This window comes from Oenanthe melanoleuca, chromosome 12, assembly GCF_029582105.1.
Source record: "Oenanthe melanoleuca isolate GR-GAL-2019-014 chromosome 12, OMel1.0, whole genome shotgun sequence".
Classification (NCBI taxonomy): Eukaryota; Metazoa; Chordata; class Aves; order Passeriformes; family Muscicapidae; genus Oenanthe; species Oenanthe melanoleuca.
In genome coordinates, this window is record NC_079346.1 from 11,703,194 (window position 1) to 11,726,486 (window position 23,293).

Here is a 23,293-nt window from a genome sequence, read left to right on the forward strand (position 1 = left end):
TTTCTTGAATATTAAATACATGCATGATTTTACTTTTTTTCATTGCTTACAAGAATAGCCCAGGTTGTGTAAAACATTTGGATTTTGCCGGTAATGAAAATTCAGAGCCCAGTTATTAGTCCCTTGTTACTCTAAGAAATCTTTCTATAAACATCTGGACAAAAGCAGTTTGAGTGCAATATGATGAAATTTTGCACACCACCAAGGGTTTTTCCCACCTTAGTCAAGAATGAGGACTTAAGAAATTACGTTCCATATGCTGCCATTGGATTTATGAATAAAGCTGAGCTGCCAAAATGGAAATGTTTAAGGCCTTTCCTCTTACTGGGTAGGAGTCGGAAGACTTGAAACAAATTTTCTGTCTATGCCAAGAGTATGAGAAACAAGGCAGCTACACAATTTGACATGTTGAAAGCTCAGATGCCTTAGCATACTGGGTATTTTTCCACTTGGTTTTTTCATACCATTTTTCTCCACCCTTTTCTTCATCCTTCTCTCAATCATATTTGGCATCCCTGCTTGCTTTATCATCATACTTTACTTAATGCTTGAATTATATCTTTAAAATATAGCAATGGTACAAGAGATGTGCGAGAATTCAGTTACTGTCACAGGAAGAGAGCTCTTTGTCTGGAGCAGATATGGTCAGGGGAAATAATAATAGGAGTTCCAAGTTGCCATACCAGTCTGAAGGATCTGGCAGACCTTGGTTGATTTTGTATGTATCAAATACACAGGTAAACATTTCGCAATACCCAGAGCCTAAAAATGAGCCGAGTCTGCTGCCTCAAGAAGGTAAATGTTTTGTGTGCCCTTAGTTCTGTAATGTTCTTGTGAGTGATGAATTTGTCCACAGCAGGAGCCACTACGAAAGAAGAAACTTCTCCCTCCTAAGACAGCATCCAGGCAGGAGGCAGCACTGAGATGTGAAATTAAAGTAGAAGGCAGAGATTTTCCTTAAGAGGTGGTCTGGGAAAGTAGAGTAACAAAAACAAAGAAATCCCACATACAGTTACAAAGATGCAAAGCAAATACTACCCAGGTTTTTGTTGTGAAGGACATGGAGCTTTTCCAGTTCCTGGATGAGGAACAAGTACAGGTGAGTTTAGGTTTATGAAATGGAATGGAGACAAGTTGAGTGAGATTTGTTCTAGTGTAGGTTCTGGATGTAATTTAGAGAGGAAGAATTAATTGCTGGGCAAGGTCCAGAGGTGTAGGGGGAGCCAAAATGGGAGTTAAAATCAACATATGTGCAGTAGGAAGCACCATCTGTTTCCTTACACAGATGAAAATGCAGCTTGGGAGTAGGGGGGCTCTGGGCCAAAGGTATACCTAAGGGTTCTTTCACCCCAAAAAACTCAGGTTTTTTGAATTGTGCCTTTCCTAATCTAGACCCTAGCGCTGCATTCTCATTCCAGATGTGTGACAGGTTCCTGACACGTTGCTGCAATTGGCAGCCTCTGCTGCTGCAGTTTCCTAATTAAATGGAGGATACTGAGTCTGGAGATTGCCCAGCATCAGCTTACTGGGCTGAATTTCTCCTAAACCTAGTAAAGGAATATCTGCCATGTGCAAAGGCCTGTTTCAGTGCCGTGTTTGTCCTCACCACTTGCTTCCTGCACATTCCAGCTTCCCTGTGCCCTCCCTCTCCCCAGTCTGCAGGGAGACAGAGGCAGCAGCCCAAGTGCCAGCATAGCAAGCAGGAGGGAGCTGCTGTTTCTCTGAAGTGAGGCAGAGCACTAGGCAAGTCTGTTCTCTGAGCAGCTCCATCTTCTGGTTCCAGGGACAAGTTACAGACTTTTTAATGGTTTGGGTTTGGAAAAGACAAAGTAACCCAGTTGCAATGAATTGATACATAAAAATGAGGAAAAAAAACGTTCTTTGAGTTATAAGGGGAGCTCAATTACCCTATATACATAGTACAGTCTCACTTCCAAACTTCAAAATAGCAATCTTACTGTTCTAAGTGACTGAGACATTTCTCTTGCCAGCTAACAAACCTGCATTACTCAGTGGAGTATTTTTTCCCCTCATTGTTTTTTCAGAGCTGGCAATTTGTAGGCCTCTGTATTTCTTAACTCAGTTGTAATACTGTAATTTTCACTGTTTTCCCTGGTGTTGTTACTCAATTTTTTTCTTTAACAGATCTTCCAATTAATTTTTCTGCCCTTTTAGGATGCCATATGGTTGCAAATGTTACATCTTCAGGTATGTGTTTCCTCATTTACTAAATCAGTAAAAATTATTTGCCCAGAGGTCTTATGTTTTGATGTGTCATTGTTATGTTTTGAGGTGGATCTGCTGGAGCAGGTTAAGGTCTTGCTTCAAGCTTTCATCACCTCTTTCTACCCATCTCCAAGCCTGTATCTGTTCTTTGGGCACAAGTGGCTTTAAGGTGACTAAGTTCAGGACATAGAGATCCACTAAAATGATAATACAAACAAGAGAACTAAAGGTATTTTTAACAGGATCACATCCCGGTTTTAGTTTGGTGTGGCATGAACAGGAACAAGGAGACAATTCACAGGTAGTAGAGCAGAGAGAAGGTTAACTATGTTGCTGAAAAGCAGCTGCTTTCAAAGGACATTTACATGAGCTCTTTAGCAACATAGGCCTCTACAGACTCAGAACAGTGGAATTTGTCTATTTCCCTTTATTTGTAATGAAATACTGGATGGTTCATGAGATTTGTCTTCTCACATGATGCTGTTTGAGACACATTTGGAGATTTATGGGCCTGTATCATTTTAGTCATGTATGATCTCTGAAGGTAAACCTGCCTTTAGGGCTTTGTGACTGCAGCTACCACCATCATGTTAGATGCCCAGCCACTACACCAGTAAAACACAGCAGCAATTGTATTAGAAATAAAAGAGCAAATACTTAAAAGATTCTGCACACCACAACCCTTCACAGCATAGCAAAGGCTATGGCAAGAGACAGCACTAGCAACCCTCAGAAATATCCCACCTGAAAGTGACTTCCTGGTTTGAGTAGTGTTTAAACAGTTGAGTGAATCCCAGGTACAGCTACAGAGCACTAGAATGCAGGGGAGGTGAGCAGGTGTGCAAGTAGAGATTACACAGCTTTTATCAACCCCGGCAGACTTGTTCTGCCATGAAAGACACCAGTAACTAGAAAAAAAACCCCAAACTGACAACAGTGACAGACAACTGATAAAGGGAGTTTTATTAGGTGAAAGAGGAAGATCCAGTGAATGGTTTCCAAATGCTTTTTGTTTCCTATGGACTAAAGATGCAGGGCAAGAAGCTTGTTTAATTCAACCCACTCCAACACATTCAGTGAAGGTATGGGTAAAATACACTTCCCTGTATCCTACAAAATAGGGCAAACTAGGCTATTCCTAGAAAGAAAAAATGCATGTAAAAACACTTAAAAATTAAGGCTGTCTTTGTATGCAAGAGAGCATCAAAATACAACCATTGTGATAAAGGTTTGCAAGTCGTTTGTGTTTCTTTGAAAAGATCTAGGCACAGATAACAAATGTACCACACTGTTCTGTATCTCTCCCCACCTGGAAACAGATGATATTGATAAATATCCCTCCCACCCAAAGCTGGTTGTCCTGAACTCCAGTTTCTTTTATGGTGATGACTCAAACCAGAGGAGCATATGTTCAAAGTAGATGCTGTTTCTTCAGGTAGTCCAGTTTCACAAGGTGTTAACACTGTCCTCATCACCCATGTTATATGGGCAGACAAATTGCTTCCAAGTAAATTATAATCTTGAATTTAACATGGTTGATTATTGACAGAAAGTCTATTCACTGATAATTAAGAACATCTTTTCAGAAAGTTGGTAGGTACAAGTACATTGTTCATGCAACTTACTAGAGGTTGTGCCGTAGTAATGGTAAGTGAACAAGACAATTTACAGACTTAAATTATCATTACATTAATTGAAGTGCAGTCAGCTGAATCCATTTGGGTTTGGGTTCTGTGTTTATTTCTGAATTAAACAGGGTTCAACTTGTACAGTCTTACAAATAATTTTAAATTCCCATTTTTTTTAACAAAATAATTCTTAATCGTTTAAAAATACCACTAAAAAGGTATATAACCAAATTTTCAAAACCCTGTCTTCAATATATTTTTTCCCATTAGCATATAAAATAGGGGGAAATGGTCATGCAAATATTCTGTGTTTGTGACAATATTCAGTAAAGTCATAAAACACATGAACTCTTCATTAATCATTTTGGCTTTCCTTTTAGTAGGGTACAAGTCAGGATCTAACCTCAGTTTCCCAGCAGTACATTAAATTAAATTTATTTGAAAACCTCCAAAAGCACCATCCCAGAGCTACTCTATTTCCACTTCAAGTCACATATTAGTGCTATATGATCAGAAGGATGTGAAACACTTGGTAAAGCCTGATGGGTTGTTATTTCTTCGTGACTTGGCAATGGAATAACTTGTTCAACCTCTAGAGCATTTCCGTCAATGAAAATGTAGTCCAGACATCCATGAAACCCACCGACATAGTTTGTATAAGCAGGTTCTCCACAAGCACTTAGCAGTTTGAAAGGATGGCTTAGAGACATACTGCACCTTTCTTCCTCCCCATTTGAGACCCAGTCTTCATGATCTTCAGCAATGCCACCAGTGCTGATGAAACTGTAAGTTCCTGACGAGGGTGTGCTATTAAAATCTCCACAGAATATGACTGGGATACTGGGATACAAGTCACAGGCTACGTGCTTGATGTGAGACATGGCTACAGCGATTTGGATCAGACGGATGTTCCCACCTACGGACATAAACAAGTATTATTTCAAATAATGCAAAACAGCATTACTCATCTAAGAATATATAGCTCTGAAACAGCAATCCTGAATTTTAGAATAGTTTTCATGAATTAAGAAGCCTTTAAAGTTTTTGACTATGAAAGTTTTTGAGTGACAGACAATTTCAACTTAAACTCGCCCATGCAAGAACGCTGAAGCTTCAACATTCATATACAGCAGTTTTACATTTCATGGCAACCATCCTAAAAATATTCCCCAAAAGGTACAGAACCAAAAGAAAACTAACTGAGAAGAGAAGAATCTCTCCTAACAGTTTCTGGAGCCCAATCTTGTTGCCCTCCTGGCAGTACCCTGGGAGAGCTCCATGTTCAACAGGCCTGGGAAACCATAAGCACACACAAAGCTCTCTCTATTTTATGGTCTGTTTTTTGGGTGAATTGTGTGTAATGTGACTTGCCTTGCTTTCAGCTGGATTCTATTAACTCCCAGGCACACTAGAAAAATAAATACATAAACGGACCTAGGAGTCTGGCTTGATTTCATCTAGATAAGAAGTAAGGCAGGAAACCTTCAGTTGCACAAGAAAAGGCTATAGCTGCAAAAGAATGGTGGGAAATCTATTCTCACAAGGAAGAGGAAAAACCTTTCCAAACCCAGTTATCCTACATGCAGGCATGTGCCAAAATTACCTTTGGGGTGCCAGTATAGGTGGGTATTTGCTACACAAAGCTTCCTGGAAGGATCAGTTGTAGACTGAAGAACTGAAACCTTTAAGAGAAAAAGCAGCCTTTGTTAAGTCTTAAATAGATAGGTTATATATTTTAAAATGCACTATTTAGCTTTTGCCTTTGTGGTAATCCAGTTCAAAGAATCTGATGCTTATAACCAATAAACTCAATTTAGGAGGTGTACTTTTCATTAATCTTCCTTAAAAGCTGGGTATCAAACAAAATATTACCACTACATCATTTAACGAACATTCTTTTGACTTGTGTCTGGTTTGGCCATATTTTTTCACAAGACAGAGTTCAGGCGATACCATTCTAAAATACTTTTATTTTGTATTCCCTCTCTGCAACAGAGCTGGAGCTGCATCTCTGCTTTTAGCAAGCAAATGTAGCACTCCATAACTGTTGAACAAAATTGAACAAAAATTTGGAGGTGATTTCAGTTATTAAAGAAGTCCTGTTAGTCCAACTCAGTTCATAAGCAAGAAACTTTTAGCAGTTTTTCTGCAATTCTTTATACAGCCTTCTATCTCACACACTTTTACTTGCACAACAGCTCCGTGGGTAGACCCTCTGGCATCAGGAAGCTTACACACCTGTCCAACCTTATTTGTCTCCCTCCTGTCACTTGCTAAAGAGGCATTACAAAGCATACTCAACTAACCTACTTAAAACTGTTTTGTAAAATATATTCTGACATATAAAAGTAGTCAAAAACTGACTGCCAATACCACCAGCCAGGAATCACTACGTTGCCCAGAATCTCAACAGCTGTCTCCATTTTAAAGCAAAATAATACTGCCTTTTTTTAAACCAATTTGGTAATTCCATTTATGCAGTTCAGTAAGACCTCAATGTTTTGTTCTTGTTCCTAAGTTGATTTTCTGCTTTATCCATTACCTCACATAACAGAGAACATAGTTCCATGTTTCAAATTCTTAATCCCTCATCTCCCTTCTGCTGCTTGAGGCCCAACAACGCTGGCCCAGCCGCATCTAGAGATAGTGGGAGGACGAGAAAAGAAAAAAGAGGGGAAAGAGAAGAAGGCATGTCAAAGTACCTGCAGCACAGACGATCTCTGCAGCACCTTCTCCTGCACCAGGGGGTACTTGGCCAGCTGCTCGCACAGCTCCTTGTGCAGCGGCTCTGAGAGCAGAGCTTCGCTGAAAGCGATATCGTGCTGGCTGAGTAGGCTGAACTTGTCTCTGCGATAGAAAGTGGCCAGGCCTTCGTGCTGCTTCTCCTTAATCCTGAACAGCCCCTCCAGTCCAAAAGCATCTAGCGCCGGGGCCAAGCTGTCCAGGAAGACAGATTTATCCACCTCTTGCAAGCAGATAAGGTCGGCGCTGTAGCCCGCCAGCTCCTTCTTGAGCAGGTTCTGGCGGTAGTCGATCTCCAGGGCGTAGGGAGCGCAGTAGGGGTAGAGCACGGTGCGGGAGAACTCCGTCTGTGCGTACGTGTCGGCCAGGATGTTGTAGGAGACGGCGCGGACGGAGCCGTGGCCGCAAACCTTCTTGGTGTACAGGTGCCGGGAGTCGAAGGTGCAGGCGCCGGGCCCGGCCTCCACGGGGCCGCTGCTCTCCACCTCGCGGGCCGGGCCGTAGCGCTGCTCCCCGTCCCCGGGCGTGCATTGCAGCTTCAGCCGCAGCCCCACCAGCGCGTTCGACGGCGTGAACACGCGCTCGGCCGCCGCCGTCTCCACCCAGGCCTCCCCAGCCGCCTCCCCGCCTCCCGCGGGGCGCTGCTCGCGGAACCAGCGGAACAGGCAGTGCTGCGGCGCGGCGAACTCGGTGCTCACCTTGGGGCACACGGGGAAGCCGGCGAGGAGCGAGCGCGGCAGGCGGAGCTCGGTGAGCGCGGGCGGGTTGCGCTCCACGCGGTACCGCGCGTCCCCGATGTGCAGCACGGCGCCGTCCTGCCAGGCAGCCGCGTTCGGCACCTCCTCCGCCACCGCCGCGCCGTCGCGGGAGAACAGCCGCACGGCCGGCACCGCCGCCTCGCCCTCCGCGCCCTCCTCCGCCCGCGCCTTCTTGCTCTTCTTGCCCGCCTTGCCGTGGCCCTTAGCAGCATTGGTGGCGATGCGCGCCAGCGCCCGCCCCAGCGGCTCCGCCTGGTCGCGCTGCATGTGCCGCGCACTGCCGTCGGGCAGCACGAACCGCAGGCTCAGCTTGGGCTCGGACGGCACGCAGCGCACCACGGCGCGCTCCATGGCGGCGGGCGGGCGGCCGCCACCGCCGTGCGGGGGTGCGGCGGGGGAGCCGCGGAGGCTCCGGAGGGCGGAGCGGAGCCGACGCCACATGGACCCGGCAGCGCTGCGGCTTCCGCGGGGCGCGGCCGGAACCGCCGGGTGGGGCGGGGCTGTGCCGTCGCCGCGCGCGACGGGGGCGGGGCAACGGCCGGGACGGAGCTGCCGCTGCCGTCAGCGCGAGCGAGACAAGGGGCGGGGCCGCGCGGGAGGCGGGAAGCGGGCGGGCGCGCGCCGCTGGTCGTGAGGCAGCGCCACCTCCCGGTGCGCTCTGCACTGCTCCGGGCTGTGCTCGCTCCGGTGCCTTCGCTCCGGTATCCGCGCCCCTCGCCCCGCCGTTAACCCGCCGACACGGCGTGAGTGGGGCCCACCGGAGAAGCAGCGGGTTCGGTTCCCTCAGCAGCCAAACCTCCTCCCCTCAGCGCAGCTTTCTGGCAACAGGTGTGCGAGGCGCTCGTGGGCCTGCCCCGTAACGCCCCGATGCTAATTGCCGATGGATAAATCCTTTAACGTCAAGGGTTTGTGTTCTGTTCGTGAAAAAACAGTTTATGTCTGGGTTGAGGCCTCACGCTGAATAGTCCCGGGCTGTGAGAGCCATGCTTGGAGAGTGCCCAAGACTTTGGAAAACACACATAAAATTCCCTCCCGCTGCTCCCGCAGCCTCTGCGTGTGGGGCTCTGCCCACACAGACACAAAATCAGGGTTTAAAGTCTCTTTTGTCAAATGTGGGCAAGTGTGTAGCAAATCTGTGAAGTTCCATAAAATTTCCATTTATAGTTGTACAAAACCCAGAAACCCAGCAACTGCCACCTGATTCTTGAGGGTATTATATTTATAGTTTCTCAAGCATTCTTGCTGTGATCTGCTTGGTGCAGGCAGAGGCTGGAGCAGACTGGACTTTCTGACTCGCTCGGGTTGTACCAACCCTGTGGCAGACCGGGACGGTAAAGGTAAGGTTTTCTTTTTTCTTTTAGTTTTGGCACTGCTCTAGGCAGGGAGAGCCCCGCCCTCTGCTCCGGGGTAACCGCGCGCCTGTCCCGAGCCGGGCCCGGGGCTCTGGGAGCGCTGAGGGGGCGCCGGGAAACGGCGATATTGTCCCGGCCGTCCGTAGCTGAGCTTTGTGTCCTTTGGTGCATCCACCACCGCCCGGTTTGGTGCGTTTTCAGGATGTCGCACTGATTTAGGAGGTGGCTTTGGCTTTCTGCTCCCCTGTGGGGAGCTGTTGAAATGCAGTGGTGAGTTTGTGCATCGAGTTTCCAGGGGAACCAGACCAAGTCTTTGGAATAGTTCTACTCAGACAATCAAGCAGCCATAGAAGAGTAAGTCTTTTAGTTGAGCCTTAGCCCAATCGCAGAACACAAATTTGTTGGATTTTTTTTCTTTCTTTCTTCCTTCCTTTCTTTTTTTTTTTTTTTTTTTTTTTTTTTTTTTTTTTTTTTTTTTCTTATGGCAAGCTCTGTATGTACATGCTCTCCCTTGAACTTTGCCATTGTATCATATAAACTGTTCTCTTCTTTGAAAGCTCAGCTGTCATACCTACACTGTGGCATACCTGCGGTGACCTCATTTTAAGCCTTACGTCCATTCAACTTAATAGTTGCATGTGTTAAACTCCTTTGTGGAGGGGGATTGTATTCTAGAATTTTGGTTTTGTTATCGTTTTAGATGGAGCACTCAGATGAAAAAACTTCCAATAAACGGACTTTGAGAACTTTGTTTCGTCCTGCTGCTTTACCTTCACCAGTCATATCTGAAACATCACCATCACAGAAGAAACTATTGGCATACCACAGAGACAAGGAGCAGCAAGAGATCATTAATCAGTTATTGTGAGTTTCATGTAGTTCAAGACATGTTGAAATTCAAGTGAAAGAGACATTACACATTTGACAAATAATGGTGTCTGTTTAATATAATTATAGTGGGATTAAGTGATCAAGGAGTTGGTAATTATGAAAAAATAGGTTGCATCAATTAAAGTGTTAGTGTTATTTTTACTATATTATTTGTAGTTTTTCTGCACTTCTGATGCTGTGATTTACTTTAGAATTGATCGAGCTCTTGAAGTCTATTACATAACCATGGAAGAAACAGAGGAGAGAGGTGCTGCACCTCCTATCACAGAACTGCATTCCACTGTGAGAAAGCATTTCTTTATTAAATCTTGCCTATTAAGTTCTTTTTTATTTGGATATTTATTTTCCTTGTTAGAATTTACTTCAAGATACTTGTTTTGCTCCTCAGTAATTCATAATTGTATTTGTATACTCAGGTAATCCAATTGAAATGTATGCCTGTATATCTACAGAATAAAGTCTTTGTTTAGGAATAATATTTGCTAAATTGTATATTTCCAGTATTTTTGTTTGTATGTTCCTCTTATATAACAATTTTCCTTTTTTTTAATGCAGATGGATGATAAAGAAAGTCAACTAAAAGTGAGTTCAATTCTTACATTTGCTTTTTTTGGTGTAGAGAGTGAATGGTCCCTATTCAGAGAAGCTGAGTATGTTATGCAGAATTATTGTTACTAAACAAGAAAAAGTAGTTTTGGTGGGGGAAATGGAATAGGAGCAAAATAGGAACCTTGTTTTGTGATCCTGTAGAGGGAAAGTATTTTTCTTTTTTAGAAAGTGCATCTATCAAGAATTAAGTTAACCTAAGTTAAAGATCATTACTTAGGAAAAAACGTAACAGCTTCAGGATTTTTTCAGTTGAGGTCACAGGTTGTACCTTAGCCTGTAGGAAAAGTAGTCTTTGACATTGTTCCCTTAGTTTGAAGAACATGCACTAAACTTCAAATTTGTGTATAGCTTTTAAAATAAGACTTCATCTCTGAGAGCCAGTTGGAACTCAAATTGCCTAAGGTAACACAAATTTTGCCCAGCTGTTGTTAGGTCAACTCTGTAGACTGTGGAGATTTTATAATAAAACTGTCGATCACAAGCAGAAATACCTTTTTATATTTGGCCAAGACCTAGACCTTTTATGAAGGATGATTGTCCACACTTTTTGCCAGATAAATGTTTGTCCAAAGAACAATAACCTTAACCTTGAATTATTTTATTGTTAGCCATAAACTTCAGCAGAGAACCAAGGAAAATGTTATACTGACAAGTACAATATTTTATATTTAAACATTAAGACAGAGAGACCATGCTACCAACCACAGAGCAGCTTTCAGGGTATTAGTCAGTGAATACTGAAAATATTAGACTAAATACCCTACCCTTAAGGAAATTAAGAAATTTTGAAATTAAGAAACTATGAATAAAAAGAGACTTTTGCCAAGCCTAACACAGAAATACATACATAGGTAGTTATTAGACCTCTGAAACTCTTGTCCTTCCAGGCAGACTACTTCTTTTTGAAGAAATGTGTGCAGAGAAATCCCATGATTCCCATCCAGCAGCAGTGGCTCAGGTCCATGCTTGCCATGGTGCCACAGTCACTTATGGAGGGCAAAGAGAGAGAGCTGCTCACTGAAGAACTTTTAAAGGAGGTAGTAAGAGATTATGAAACGAGCATACAAAGATGTGTGTGTAAGTACTATAAATTACTCAGCACTTATATTACTTTTAGTGTATAAAGTTCCATATTCACTGCTGAAAATAATTTTTCTGGTTTGTTCTTTCAGCCAGGCAGGATCTTTGTAATTAACTACCGATTTAGCTTTTCCTGCCTCATCAAATGGGTGTTGGCCATAAAGTTTAAGGCAAAACTTGCTTGTTTTATTTGAACCAATAAAAAGTTAACCAGCTGAAAGTATAGTTCAAGCAAAGACAAAGACAGCTGCAGACCTCATGTCAAAAAGGTTGTTGCTGATGATGTTATTTCATTATGTCTTTAACCTAGCTAGTTAATTTGAAGCAAGAATCTATTGCTCTTTACTGTTAAAGTCATTCTTTCTCCCTCTTCAGGAACAGCAGCTTTTTAAAGCTATTTATTCACAAACACATTCATGAGTTTTCTCATGGTGCATTTGTTGAATGGGGAAGCTCACGATAAAAATCTACAAAGATAATTACTGTTTTCAAACATGACTCATACAACTCAAATTTTAAAACCTTTTAAAAAGAGTACTGAACTGGAATTTTGGAAGTGCTTTCCCTTGAAATCATGTATTTATTTACATTTGTAGTATCTAGAATCTGAAATTGAGCCCAGTTTTGTTAATATTTTAGTGAGTGGCTGATCTTTTTAAAAATGTAGATTAAAAAAGAAACAGTTTAACATTGGACTAACTTCTTCATAATGTCATCAGTGGCATTGAATATAGCCTAATTTTCTTCTCATATTCCTGCATTTTTTTCTTAGTGAGAAGAGTTCTTATTAAACCAGACATAAAAGAACTTGATGCATTGGAAGAGGAGGCACCTTTGCCTTCATTACCTCTGTGAGTGGATTAAGTTAGCAAATAACCTACTGGCAAAACAACTGAGTTACATGAGGGGCCATTCTTGTTGAGCATGTAGACAGAGTTACGGCACAAGATTAATTCTGGAGCCCCTTACTGGGACATTTTTAAATCTCTGTAGAGGATCTTGCATTTGAACATCCCTGAATGCTCCACAAAGTTTTAGCACTGACTGTTTTATTACAGTTGTTACAGTTACGTAGAGCAGCACTCATGACCATGAATTAAACCTGGCTCTGAGTGCCCAGACACCAAAGTCACAGTGCAGCTGCCTCTGGAATGAACTGTGTGTGCATGGAGCAGTTTTCTGGCAGATAGCAGCATTATACAGTACTTTGACAAACTAAAACTGTATATAGTGCCAAGAATTTATGTGATTTTGATTTTATGAGATGAAACCTTGAAAGGCAAATCTATTATGCCCTCATGGAAAAGGAGTTCAGGTAGATAGGCTAGAAGTACTCAAATTGCATAATTTGCTGATGCATCAGAGTGTGTACTATGAAAATCTGTTGATAAATGCTTCCTGATGGTAGTTGGTGAAGTTAGGAATTTACCTTGAATGGCCTTCTGTAAGAGGTGGTCTTAAAATACCATGGAGGATAAAGCATGTTTTATCAGAGTATCTATGACTTCCACTGCATGGTAGTGAGAACATGTGTGTGGCATTTAATAACTATTCACACTAGAGAATAATCTTTTGGATACTACCTTTATATATAAAGTATTTTATTCAGGTAGTGCTTGAGCTCTTAATGTTTGTTTGTGTATTTGTTTTGGTTGGTTTTTTAATGGTTTCTCTTTTTTAGAGGCCTGGATTTTTCTAGCACATGGCATGACAGTTACATCAAAGCAAAAATGCGAATCGCTTCCACCTTGTATATTTTTCACCCCACAATGAAAACTCTACTGGATTTTGGTTATACAGCATTCTTTAACTTTCTTGTAGTAGATTTCTCTGGTTCCAGGTAAGGTCTGTTCTGCTGAATTATTGACCCATATAGGTTTTCGAAGCTGGAAAAGGTGAGCTTGTTCAGTTCTATTATTTATCATAGAAAATTTATTTGATGCACCATTTTAATGTACTGTGATTATGTTACTCTGTGTTATGACATATTATGACTTTTCTTCTCTCTGTTACATATTTTATTGTTGTTACTAAGTTGTTGGTGATATCAGACCTTTTTTTTGTATTTTGCCTTTAATTATTTAAATTTCTCCCCATTATTCACTTATTCTTAATGCTTAATTCCCATAGAAATCTGTTTAAAGTAGTATTTGAAAAATGAACTTCTAGCAGTATTATCATCTGTAGGGAATTCTATGCTAACCCTGAAGATCTGACTTCTTGCCGATTTTCAGCAGTTGAATTTTCTGTTTAACCTTGGAAATTTAAATTTTCATAGTTTTCAAAAAGAAAATTTTCAGAATATTTTTCCTCATTATTTTTTTCTGGCAATTGTTCTGTAAATCTTGGAGTTTGAGGCAGGCTTTTTCTTTCTTTTTAGTCTACTGAAGCAATGCTTAAGTTCCTACTGTTCTTTCTGCTAAAGACTGGATTTGTAATACAAAAGTTTCTATTGTTACCTTACTCCGTGTTTAGTTTGTTTCAATTTTGTGTCTAAAGTTGCCTGTAACTTACTTTTCTAGATTGAAAGGACCAGTTGACTGTAAATCATTTAAAACTGAAGCATCTCTAAGGTGTTCCAAAGCAGAAGATGAGATAATGGGTACGTGGTACCAACGAGTTTTTGGTCTCTTTACTCAGTCAGAGGCCTTGGATGGTGTCAAATTGGATCAGCTTGAGTCTTTTTGTAACTGTGTGGCTGTGCTTTTGTCTAATCAGGTAAATATCTTTCCTCCCTGTGATGAGCTTATTAGGATTAAAACATTATTTGCTTTGTAGAAAAATAATGGGACAGTAGTCTAATCAAATAATTGTAATTTGAAAAAAATCAGTCGGAGGAAAATGTATTCAAGATATTTCATTTCTACATACATGTATTAGTAATGGTCTTACTTTTGTAGCAAAAATAAATACATGGATATATTGATAAATTTACACATTCATTAGTTTTCATCATTTTAAGGGTTGGGACTAATACCCACTGGAGATACTAAAAAAAAAATCACACTTCTTCAGTTATCCATGAATCAGGCCAAAAGTACTAAAATGAATGAAAATCTTGCCTGGCTTACTGGATGGATGGAAAATGGATTGGGCCTTTTTTATGTCAACTAATAGGTGGTCTATGTTATTCCCTAGGTGAAAGAATTGTTGCAAAGAACAACTGAAGTTTTTGTGAAACTTTTTGATCCTGAAGACAGAAGTCGTCTGCCTTTATTTAAGATGGACTTGACATTTGATGAAAATAGAATGGAGTTTTATCCAAGCTTACAAGACTTAGAAGAAGCAATTCTGTTTGTAGTTGATTGTATAGGACAGACTCTGCAGGTGCGCTTTTGTCTTTATTTAAATATGTAATTGTTATGATGTTCAGTATGTGAAAATACTTGTGATTTAGGGGTCTGACCCTGGCAATTGGATCAGAAGGCAACTTTTATTTATTTTCCATGATCATTGTACAGGTCACATCATGAATTTTGATGCCCAGCAGCACTCCAGGCTCTGAAGTAATTTTGTAATTCCTTGTTTATAAAAAATTGGTGCACCTGCTATTGATTGTTTTTGTCTGGTCTTTGGGTCTGCAATTATAATAATAACTTCTTTAATTATATGTGTGATGATTTACAATAAATTTGCATTAAAGTTAAGATCTCCAGAGAAAGACAAGGAAAATTAGAGCTGATATTCCTTTTCTTTCTAAAATAAAGAAAATACTCTAATCTGTAATATATACAACATCAAAAGATTGATGTCTTGGGAACCTGTCTGTTATTCCAGGGAAGAGAGCCTTTATGGAGGCTTTAGATGTGGACTGAGTATTGGTCACTAGTTACATGTGACGGTACTTTCCGAGAAGTGTTTTGGGGTTGGTTTTCTGTATTTGCATGTATGACATAATTTAATTTTATGCAAGGTTGGATTATTTTTTTCCCCTTACATATTTCCAGGTCAACTTTTTGCTTCAGGAAAAGTCATTCTACATGTGTATGAAGCATATTAACTTGGTCGTGGTTAGGGTCTCATACTTTTGTGATCATGTCTTCTACAGATTGCAACTTACTTTTAAAGTATATGTATCCTAGCACCACTTTCTAAAATGTAAATAATCAACACTTGCTCTACTTTTAGAATATCCAAACAGTACGTGCTTGTCTAACGGGAGGCACTGCAACTGTGGATACTGAGCTTCCTGCTCACATTGCACAATGGGCCAAATCCACTCTGAAAAAATCTATCAGAGACAACTTAGAAGGCCCAAAGGAACATTTTAAAGGTTATGGTAAGTGACAGAAGAGTGTGTAAATAGCTGTGTCACCTCTTTGTAATAAGTAACTTGCTGTATGGCATATATGCATTTTAGTAATATAAATACATTGTAATTGAATTGTAGTTGAAAGTTATGGCTGGCTTGTAGATGGAACTGCAGAGGAACGGATAAACAGATTTCTAGCAGAACAACCCAGTTTTGATGAGTACACTACTGTAAGTTTTAATTCTACATTTTATAAATAATTTTTACTATACATACAGCAATAATGAAAATGTAACCAAGAATTACAGGTGCTTAGCCTTTAGCTAAAAGCTATGGACTACCTAAAATGTGACTGATTTTTCCCCTAAAAATTTATGGTAAATAGAAGAAAGTGTTACTTTTCTGTTGTTCTTTTCTGTTACTTTTTCTGTTTTTCTGAAGTTCATAGGTGAATTTTTCACCCTCAAAAAGGAAATCATGAGTTTGCCAGAGGTGATTTATTTCCCTATGGTCTGTTTGAATTGTGAGGATTTAAAGCAAGGTTTGGCTAATTGTGCAAACAACTTTGCAAAAATGCTAATGGAAAAAATATATACAGATTACAGAGAGGAAAATCAAAGGTAAGTAGAATTTTTCTGCTTGTGAATGTTCTATGTGTTAAATGCATAGTAGAAACCTGTAGATGAAATGCAAATATACCATACTTTATTTACTGAAGGTTCTTGGCTAACTAACAATATAATGCACTTTACACCACTTGTTGCATTTTTCTGCTGTTTTAGTTTCAAAAAGAGGTAGGAGAAAGTATTAGTATAGACTTGGATAACGGAGGAGCTAAAAGATCAAAGATCCAAGAACTTTATTACTGTTCTTGATTTTTAAGTGTGAATTATAGTGTTACTACACTGTCAAAGAAACAGCTCTCTTATTACCTGATAGGTACCTCAGCAGGGCTGCTCTCTAGCCATTCCTCCCCTTTTGTATTTGTGCTGGGTGTTACTCCATCCTGGGTGCAGAATCTCCACCTTCCATCCCTTTCATCATAGTTAAATGTTTAATTCTGCAAGGTGTCACATCCTTCAACGGAGTCAGCAGCACCTCACATTTGTAGGATGAGCAAACTTGCTGATGGTGCATTCAACTCTTGCATCCGAGTCATTGTTAAATACAATGAACAGAACTGGTCCAGAAGTGAATCCTGAGGCATGCTGCTGGTAACAGTCACCAGCCATTTGCAAAGGGCTTGCTACAGCCCTTTGAGCTCTGCACTTCACCATTTCTTCACCCAGCACACCATAAACATACTCATCCCACACCTGGACAACTTGGCTAGAAAGATTCTGTGAAGAACAGTATCAAAAACCTTATTAAAACTGAGAAAAATTTTATCCACCCTCCCTTTATCCTCTGCATGGGTGAACTTACAGGATATCAATTTAGTTAATCAGGAGGTTAATTTGCAGGTATGGATTAAATAATGAGGAAACTAGTTAAAGTGAACAATTTTGGCCAAGTTTTATAGTGATTCCACATTACCAAAGTGAGACAATATTTACTAAGAAAGTGTTTGTGTGTACACTAATGATAGTTAGAAAGTTATTTTCATAACAACAGGTTACTAAAGCATTTATTTCAGAAGAATACCCCAAAATTCCAACAAAGCAATTATTGCAAGTCAGAAGCCAGTATTTGTCTAGACTGGCATGGTCGTATTGCTCTTCTAGTTTCATAAATAATGCACTTTGTGAGTGGAGAATACTTAAAAGAAGTAATTTGAATTTTTAATTACATTAAAGCTGAACTGGAAGCCAGTCAAACTAAAAACTTAAAATGTTGGTATTTTATGTAAAATAAAACTATAGGATTTGCAGCGAATTTGAAGCCATTAAGGAAAGTGCATTAAAAGTTCCTGAGTCAACAGAAGAAATGGTAGAAATAATAGATTACATAAAGATAGTCAAAACCCAAGATTTTCCGGACCTGGTGCGGAGGAGCAAGGTAAAAGGCTATCCTTTGATTCTTGATATTTTATTAGACATGCTGGCCTATACAAATAGAGAATTCATTCCAGAGTGCAGACTTTTTTCTGCCAGTGTGAATAAACTCAGTGTTACTTCAGGCAGGATTAGGAAGTCCAGCTCATTCTTTGCCATATGCCTTTGCTTTATGTTCCCATTCCTCTGTGTTCTGCAAGTCCATGAGGAAATGCAGCTTTTAATAAATCACTCCATTTATTGTTTGTACCTGAAGACTTACTTCAGGACTGCTTAAAGATCTATTTGTGAAAGTGTAACAGACAAGTATAAAGAACATTTTATGTGTAAAAACAGTCAACAGACTTTGAACACATGAGAAACAATTTACTCATTGAGCAGAATATAGGTTATGTTACATTAGGAGTAGTTTGTGTGTGTGTGAATATGTATCAGATTTTCTGTTATGGTAATAGGTCTATAAACAGAACATGTTATGTTTATATGTGCAGAAATTAAATTCTGTTTATTTTTAATAACATTAGGATTTCTGCATATGGATTCACAGTTCACAGGAATCATATTGAGAAACAAGCTCATGATCAGGGCAGGGATTTGAAAAATGTTTCACATACTTTTTGGAAGTTAATATTCAACTGGCTGAAGCAGCTCTGAATTCTGAAAAGTTCATGAAATGTAGATTTTTATTTTGTCTTTGTAGATAATATTATCCTGCCCGATATTTTAAACAGACTTATCATACCCGAAGTTTTGTGGAATCTCTCTTTGTAGGAGTGCTGTCGGCAAATGAGTTACTTGATAGATGTTTTTCCATTTGCTCCTGAAGACATCGAACTAAATACACGGGCAATATTATGGCCAAAGAAGATTACTCTCATTTTTAAAGAGCATGATGCTGTAAGAGCATTTTCTTAGTTTATGGTATATTTTGGCTTGTGAGACTTCTCGCTTTAATTGAGCTATTTATTTCCTCAGCGGACGAATGTATATACATATATAACGTGAATCATACTAATTTAGATGTAATTGAAATACATTTTTCCAGATTTTTGTAACAAAAGTGGGCTTTTTGTGACTAATTTTTAAAACTGTCACTGTAACTTTAGAGCTTCAGCAAGCCTTATTATCCTAATATGCTTGTGGTCAGTACTAGGTAATACATGGGCAGATGAAAATTCACTACACTGTACTTGTCTGGTACTGAAAATATAACTGTCAGGCCCTTAAAAAGATTGAGTGTTTGAACAGCAAGTTATTTAGTTAAAATGGTATTTTGTTCTGTCAGTAAAAGAGCAGTGGAAACAATGTTTTCTAGCAATCATCAATAGAAAATATGCAATATCTCATTTTCTCTGTATGACTGTAGATTACTTTTCTTCCACTGTCTGTATTGATCTTGCTTAGCATGCTTTGTCTCTGACACAAGTCAAGCCTTTTATGTTCTCTTGCCTCTCTGTAGTAATTTAGTATAGATTTAATAACATCTTCTAAAATTTTTAATGAATTAATTAATAACATTTTTTAAAAGTCAATATCTTTTAAATAGTACAAGTAAGGATTCCTGCTTTACTTAGTTTTGTTTAGACACTGAGGCATATGTCAAGGGTAGTAAGTATGCCTGTGACTGGAAAGATACCCAGCTTGGGAGACTGCTGTCTGTAAAATACTTTGTTTGCCTGTTATCCCCATGCAAGCAAAGTATTCTTTTAATCCCAAAAGGAAATCGGTAACATTAATTTTCTACTTCTACACAGAGAGTCCATGATGCTTTTTCTAGCTCCTTTTCATGAAAATGGTAGTACAGAGTGAGTCTCACTACTTAGTGAGAATCCCTCAGCAGTGGGACCCTGTAGCTGGCTGTCAAGTGACTTATATTGTGCCAGAGGTTGAGACAAGGGAAGTTTAACATCAAGTTTTCATGTGTCTGTATAGTTGCATTCTATACTCTCAGATATGAGCCTATTCTTATTCTAATGCAAAAGGAAAAGGCTGTTTCCTCTTTTGGTGAAATTCTGCTTGTCTGCTTCACAAATTTTGCGTGGTAGTAGGTGTCCTTGTCTTAGGAGATCTCTCTCCTGATTGATTTTTTTTGTTGGTACCTTAAAACAAGCCCTTGAGTGCGCAGACCCAGTGCTTTGAGGTGGTCTTATGTTCTAAAATTTCTGTGTTTTACAGTTACAAGTACATGTGGGATAACATTGGTTTTCAACCATTGTAGGTGTCCTTTTTGGCAGTAAAATACTGAATCCTAAAAATGAGAATATCTGGGTTTTTTTCTGTAATGCTTTACTTTCTGGTTTCTGATTCCTGAAGGAGGACTCGAAGGCAATCCTAACTGCTATGATTATTGAGATGAGGAGTCCATGCTAGCATATAGAGGTTGCACACCCTGAAGTTGGACATAGGAAGAAGAAAAAATTTCAGTTGTTCCAAGGATAATCATTTATCTGTATTGTTAGTTTTCTGTCTGTTTGCACTAACTGTTTAGATGGTAATATGTATGCTAATCATTGAAAGGACTTACAACCACCTTTGCATTGCTTTTTTTGTCAATAAAAAATCAATTCTTTTGTAGCTGATTGAACAGTCTAAAGCTGAAAGAGAACAAGAAGTGCAACAGAAATATGATAACCTGCATGCTGAATTAGAAAAGCTTTATGATTCTGTGACAGAATTAGAAGAATACTCACAACTGGATTGCATGCAACAGGTTTGATTAATAGTATAAAATCAGTAGAAGTGTTTTATGTGTTTAATACAGAGGGATCATGTAAAAAATTGTAATTAGAAGTAATCAGTTTAAAAATGTGAATTAAAACATTTATTATCCTCTTGCCACAGTGAACAAGCTCGGTCTCCCTCCCATTTTTGTTTTTCATTGGCAATTAACATTTTGTTTAGAGGAAAGTTTGCTATAAAGTTGTGCTTGAATTAGCTGATCGATAACAACAACAGCAGTTCAGAAAGAGTGTTTGCACCCATGAAAATAATTTATTCATTTACCCTCTTCACCACAAATCAATTAATGCAAAACCAGCACAGGTAGCAATTTGATATTTTTTTCATGCAAACTTCTAAACTTCATTGTTATGCTAGTGAAGAGCAGACCACTGGCTCCAAAACTTTGTGGATTTCTAGCAGTATTTTTTAGTTTTCAGAGCATATCTCGTGCTTTAATTGGAGGATATTTCATAGTAAGAAATGTTGATTTTTGAAAAAGCAAAACATCTGAAAACACAAAACAGAAATCCTAAGCTAATAAATCCTGGTTACCGATATGATATGCCTTGTACGTAAAAAAGTGTGTGCCTGCCTCCTAGAATAGTGAGTTTTAAAGCACAAACGTTTTGAAAATACTCTAAAGTTCAGTAATGAGAACCAATTTTATTTTTCATAATGTTCATCTGGATTCTTCATAGTTTTTGTACTCATCAATAAGCAGACAAGTTTTTAAATCATGTTTTCTAAAATTTTAATGTGAAAGCTTATATTTTGGTATCTTATTTTGATAGCTGTTTTGATTGTTGTTAATTTGGTTATTTCTCAAGACATACTATTATTTGATTTCAGTATGTGACTGACGTGAGGACTTTACAGAAAACAATACAAGACACTGATGAAATACTAGCTGCTCTTAATCAAGAAGAGACTCTGCTCGGATGGAAACCAAGTGAATTCCCAGTCCTCAACAACTTAAAAACTGGGATAGAACCATACCAGAAACTCTTTAATCTTATACTGAGATGGCAGCGAACAGAAAGAAGGTAATTCAGCTCTAAATGCTATTAGAGGAAGGGTGAGAAAAATGCTTGTGCTGGTCTTGTTCACATCAGATGTAGAATATGGATTGGTTTTCTTGATAAAATGTGTTACTAGCAAGCAAACTAAAAGGCTAATTATAACACATATGAGGCGTGCTATTTTTAATTCAGCTAGGAAAAATGTTCATTTGTTTTTATTTTTAAAATGTAATCATGTAATCATTGGACTTCCTAAGCTGGAAGGGACCCATAAAGATCTTGAAGTCCAAGTCCTGGTGTTGAACTGGACAGCCCCAGGAATCACACCATGTGCCTTAGAGCACAGGAGTGTATCTCAGACTGGATTCTAATTCTAATTGGTCATGCTGGTGGAGCCTGTAGTAAGACAAGCTCTGTGAAAGAAATGTATCAAGAAGAAAGATTGTGTTATGAGTCATTTTGTGTTCCAGAAAAGGAAGAAGTTCAGCTAAAGAGCTCATCATCTGCATGTAACCAAAACTGGTTTTAACCTAGCGGATGTCCAAAATGGTGGGTTCAAATGGTTGTGTTGGTTAGATCATACCATAAAAATTGTACTCTGTGTATAAATTAAGGGAGATTGTTTATCATTTCATTCCTTCTTCAGAAGTTATAATGTGCTATGTCTGGAAGTGTGGGGGCTTTGAAATTACAAGATGAAATGTGTTTTCAAATGTCGTATGGTGACCTCTGTCTAGAGTTTAACTTAAATATTTGTCTGTTCATGCAGTTACTCAGTTTCAGTATGTGTCTGACTTAAGAGAATTATAAAAATACACAAAAGAGTGTGATTGAGCCACTTTTAGTTGGGCATTAGAATTCTGGAAAGAAAAACAATAATATGGAAGAAGAGCTTTGCTTTAATTTAAATAGCTATTCATGTGTTGCAAAAGAATGTGATAGTTATTCTGCTTTGTGACCTTATGTTTTTTGTCAGATGGATGGATGGGACCTTTTTGGAACTAGATGGGGAAAGTATGGAGGCTGAGGTTGATGAATTTTACAGAGAAATGTACAAACTCTTAAGACTCTTCCAACAAAAGCAAAAAAAAGCGCTAACAGAGAAAAGGCCAGCGAGACACAAAGCTGTAACGGGTAATGCAACTCTTACAATGTGTTCTTCAGTTCTGGATCAAATTAAAGAATTTAAGGTAAGAAAACTTGAGGAATACTAATATCTGATACTGAGGGACAAATGCTACATTCAGGACTCGGTACATGTAGATGATGCAGTGTCAGAGATAAAGAGACTATTCTGAATCCAAGTTTCCAGATTGTACTGTCCCATTTATTTTAATAAAATTGGATTTAATTTTTTTTTTCATAGTTTTTGGAATTGTAATGAGTGAGCACATACGAGAGAAAAGTCATTTTTTGATGCAGAAAAACATTTAAGGCTGTAGTTGGGAATTTTGAAATGGGACTCTGTTATGTTAATAGAAGCAAAATTTAGCATCACTGAAAAATTATACTTAACCATTTTTTATATTTTTTCTTCAGTACTTAATATAATTATTTAGAAAGGAAATTGATAACTGAATGGAGCCATCTGTACTTTTTGGAAAAACTTTTCATGTCTTCTGCTACTGTAGCAGAATTTTAGATTCATGTGAACAATTATTTAAAAACTAAGAAATAATGTATATGATGATATTTGCCTTATAAACGTCTTTTCTGAATTAGGAGCATATTCCCACTGTGATTGTCTTCTGTAACCCTGGCATGAGAGAACGTCACTGGCAGCAGATGTCAGATATAGTAGGATACGACATAACACCAGATGCTGGAACTACCTTGAGAAAAGTTTTAAAGCAGAATCTATCCTCTTACTTGGATCAGTTTTCACCAATAAGTGTGGCTGCAAGCAAGGTAAGCACAGAGATTTGATAGTGACAAATATGACATCAGGTGTCTTAGTGAATACTTTTATGACTTATTAGCATTATTTGTCTTTGCTATTATGCAACAGAAGAGATTTGGTG

General features: G+C 39.1%; 2 protein-coding genes across 2 annotated transcripts in view; one reads left to right on the top strand and one right to left on the bottom strand.

Moving 5' to 3' along the window:
* Positions 1-3,163: 3,163 nt before the first annotated feature.
* PDE12 (phosphodiesterase 12) lies at positions 3,164-7,833 on the bottom strand. Its single transcript, XM_056501990.1, has 3 exons — positions 6,557-7,833; positions 5,458-5,536; positions 3,164-4,770 (listed from the first exon to the last, which is right to left on the bottom strand). The coding sequence occupies exons 1-3, from the start codon at positions 7,793-7,795 to the stop codon at positions 4,328-4,330; spliced, it is 1,761 nt and encodes a 586-aa protein (XP_056357965.1). The 5' UTR covers positions 7,796-7,833; the 3' UTR covers positions 3,164-4,327.
* A 111-nt stretch (positions 7,834-7,944) lies between these two features.
* The window catches only part of DNAH12 (dynein axonemal heavy chain 12), a 56,685-nt gene continuing 41,336 nt past the window's right edge, over positions 7,945-23,293 (top strand). Inside the window, exons 1-19 of the mRNA XM_056501989.1 lie at positions 7,945-8,182; positions 8,617-8,691; positions 9,407-9,570; positions 9,789-9,879; positions 10,153-10,179; positions 11,094-11,283; positions 12,059-12,137; positions 12,968-13,126; positions 13,809-14,004; positions 14,425-14,613; positions 15,415-15,565; positions 15,677-15,768; positions 15,980-16,158; positions 17,401-17,536; positions 18,304-18,429; positions 20,108-20,242; positions 21,103-21,296; positions 22,249-22,462; positions 22,995-23,180. Of these exons, the coding sequence (XP_056357964.1) occupies positions 9,407-9,570; positions 9,789-9,879; positions 10,153-10,179; positions 11,094-11,283; positions 12,059-12,137; positions 12,968-13,126; positions 13,809-14,004; positions 14,425-14,613; positions 15,415-15,565; positions 15,677-15,768; positions 15,980-16,158; positions 17,401-17,536; positions 18,304-18,429; positions 20,108-20,242; positions 21,103-21,296; positions 22,249-22,462; positions 22,995-23,180 (2,508 nt within the window). The 5' untranslated portion in view covers positions 7,945-8,182; positions 8,617-8,691. The remainder of the gene's footprint in view (positions 8,183-8,616; positions 8,692-9,406; positions 9,571-9,788; positions 9,880-10,152; positions 10,180-11,093; positions 11,284-12,058; positions 12,138-12,967; positions 13,127-13,808; positions 14,005-14,424; positions 14,614-15,414; positions 15,566-15,676; positions 15,769-15,979; positions 16,159-17,400; positions 17,537-18,303; positions 18,430-20,107; positions 20,243-21,102; positions 21,297-22,248; positions 22,463-22,994; positions 23,181-23,293) is intronic.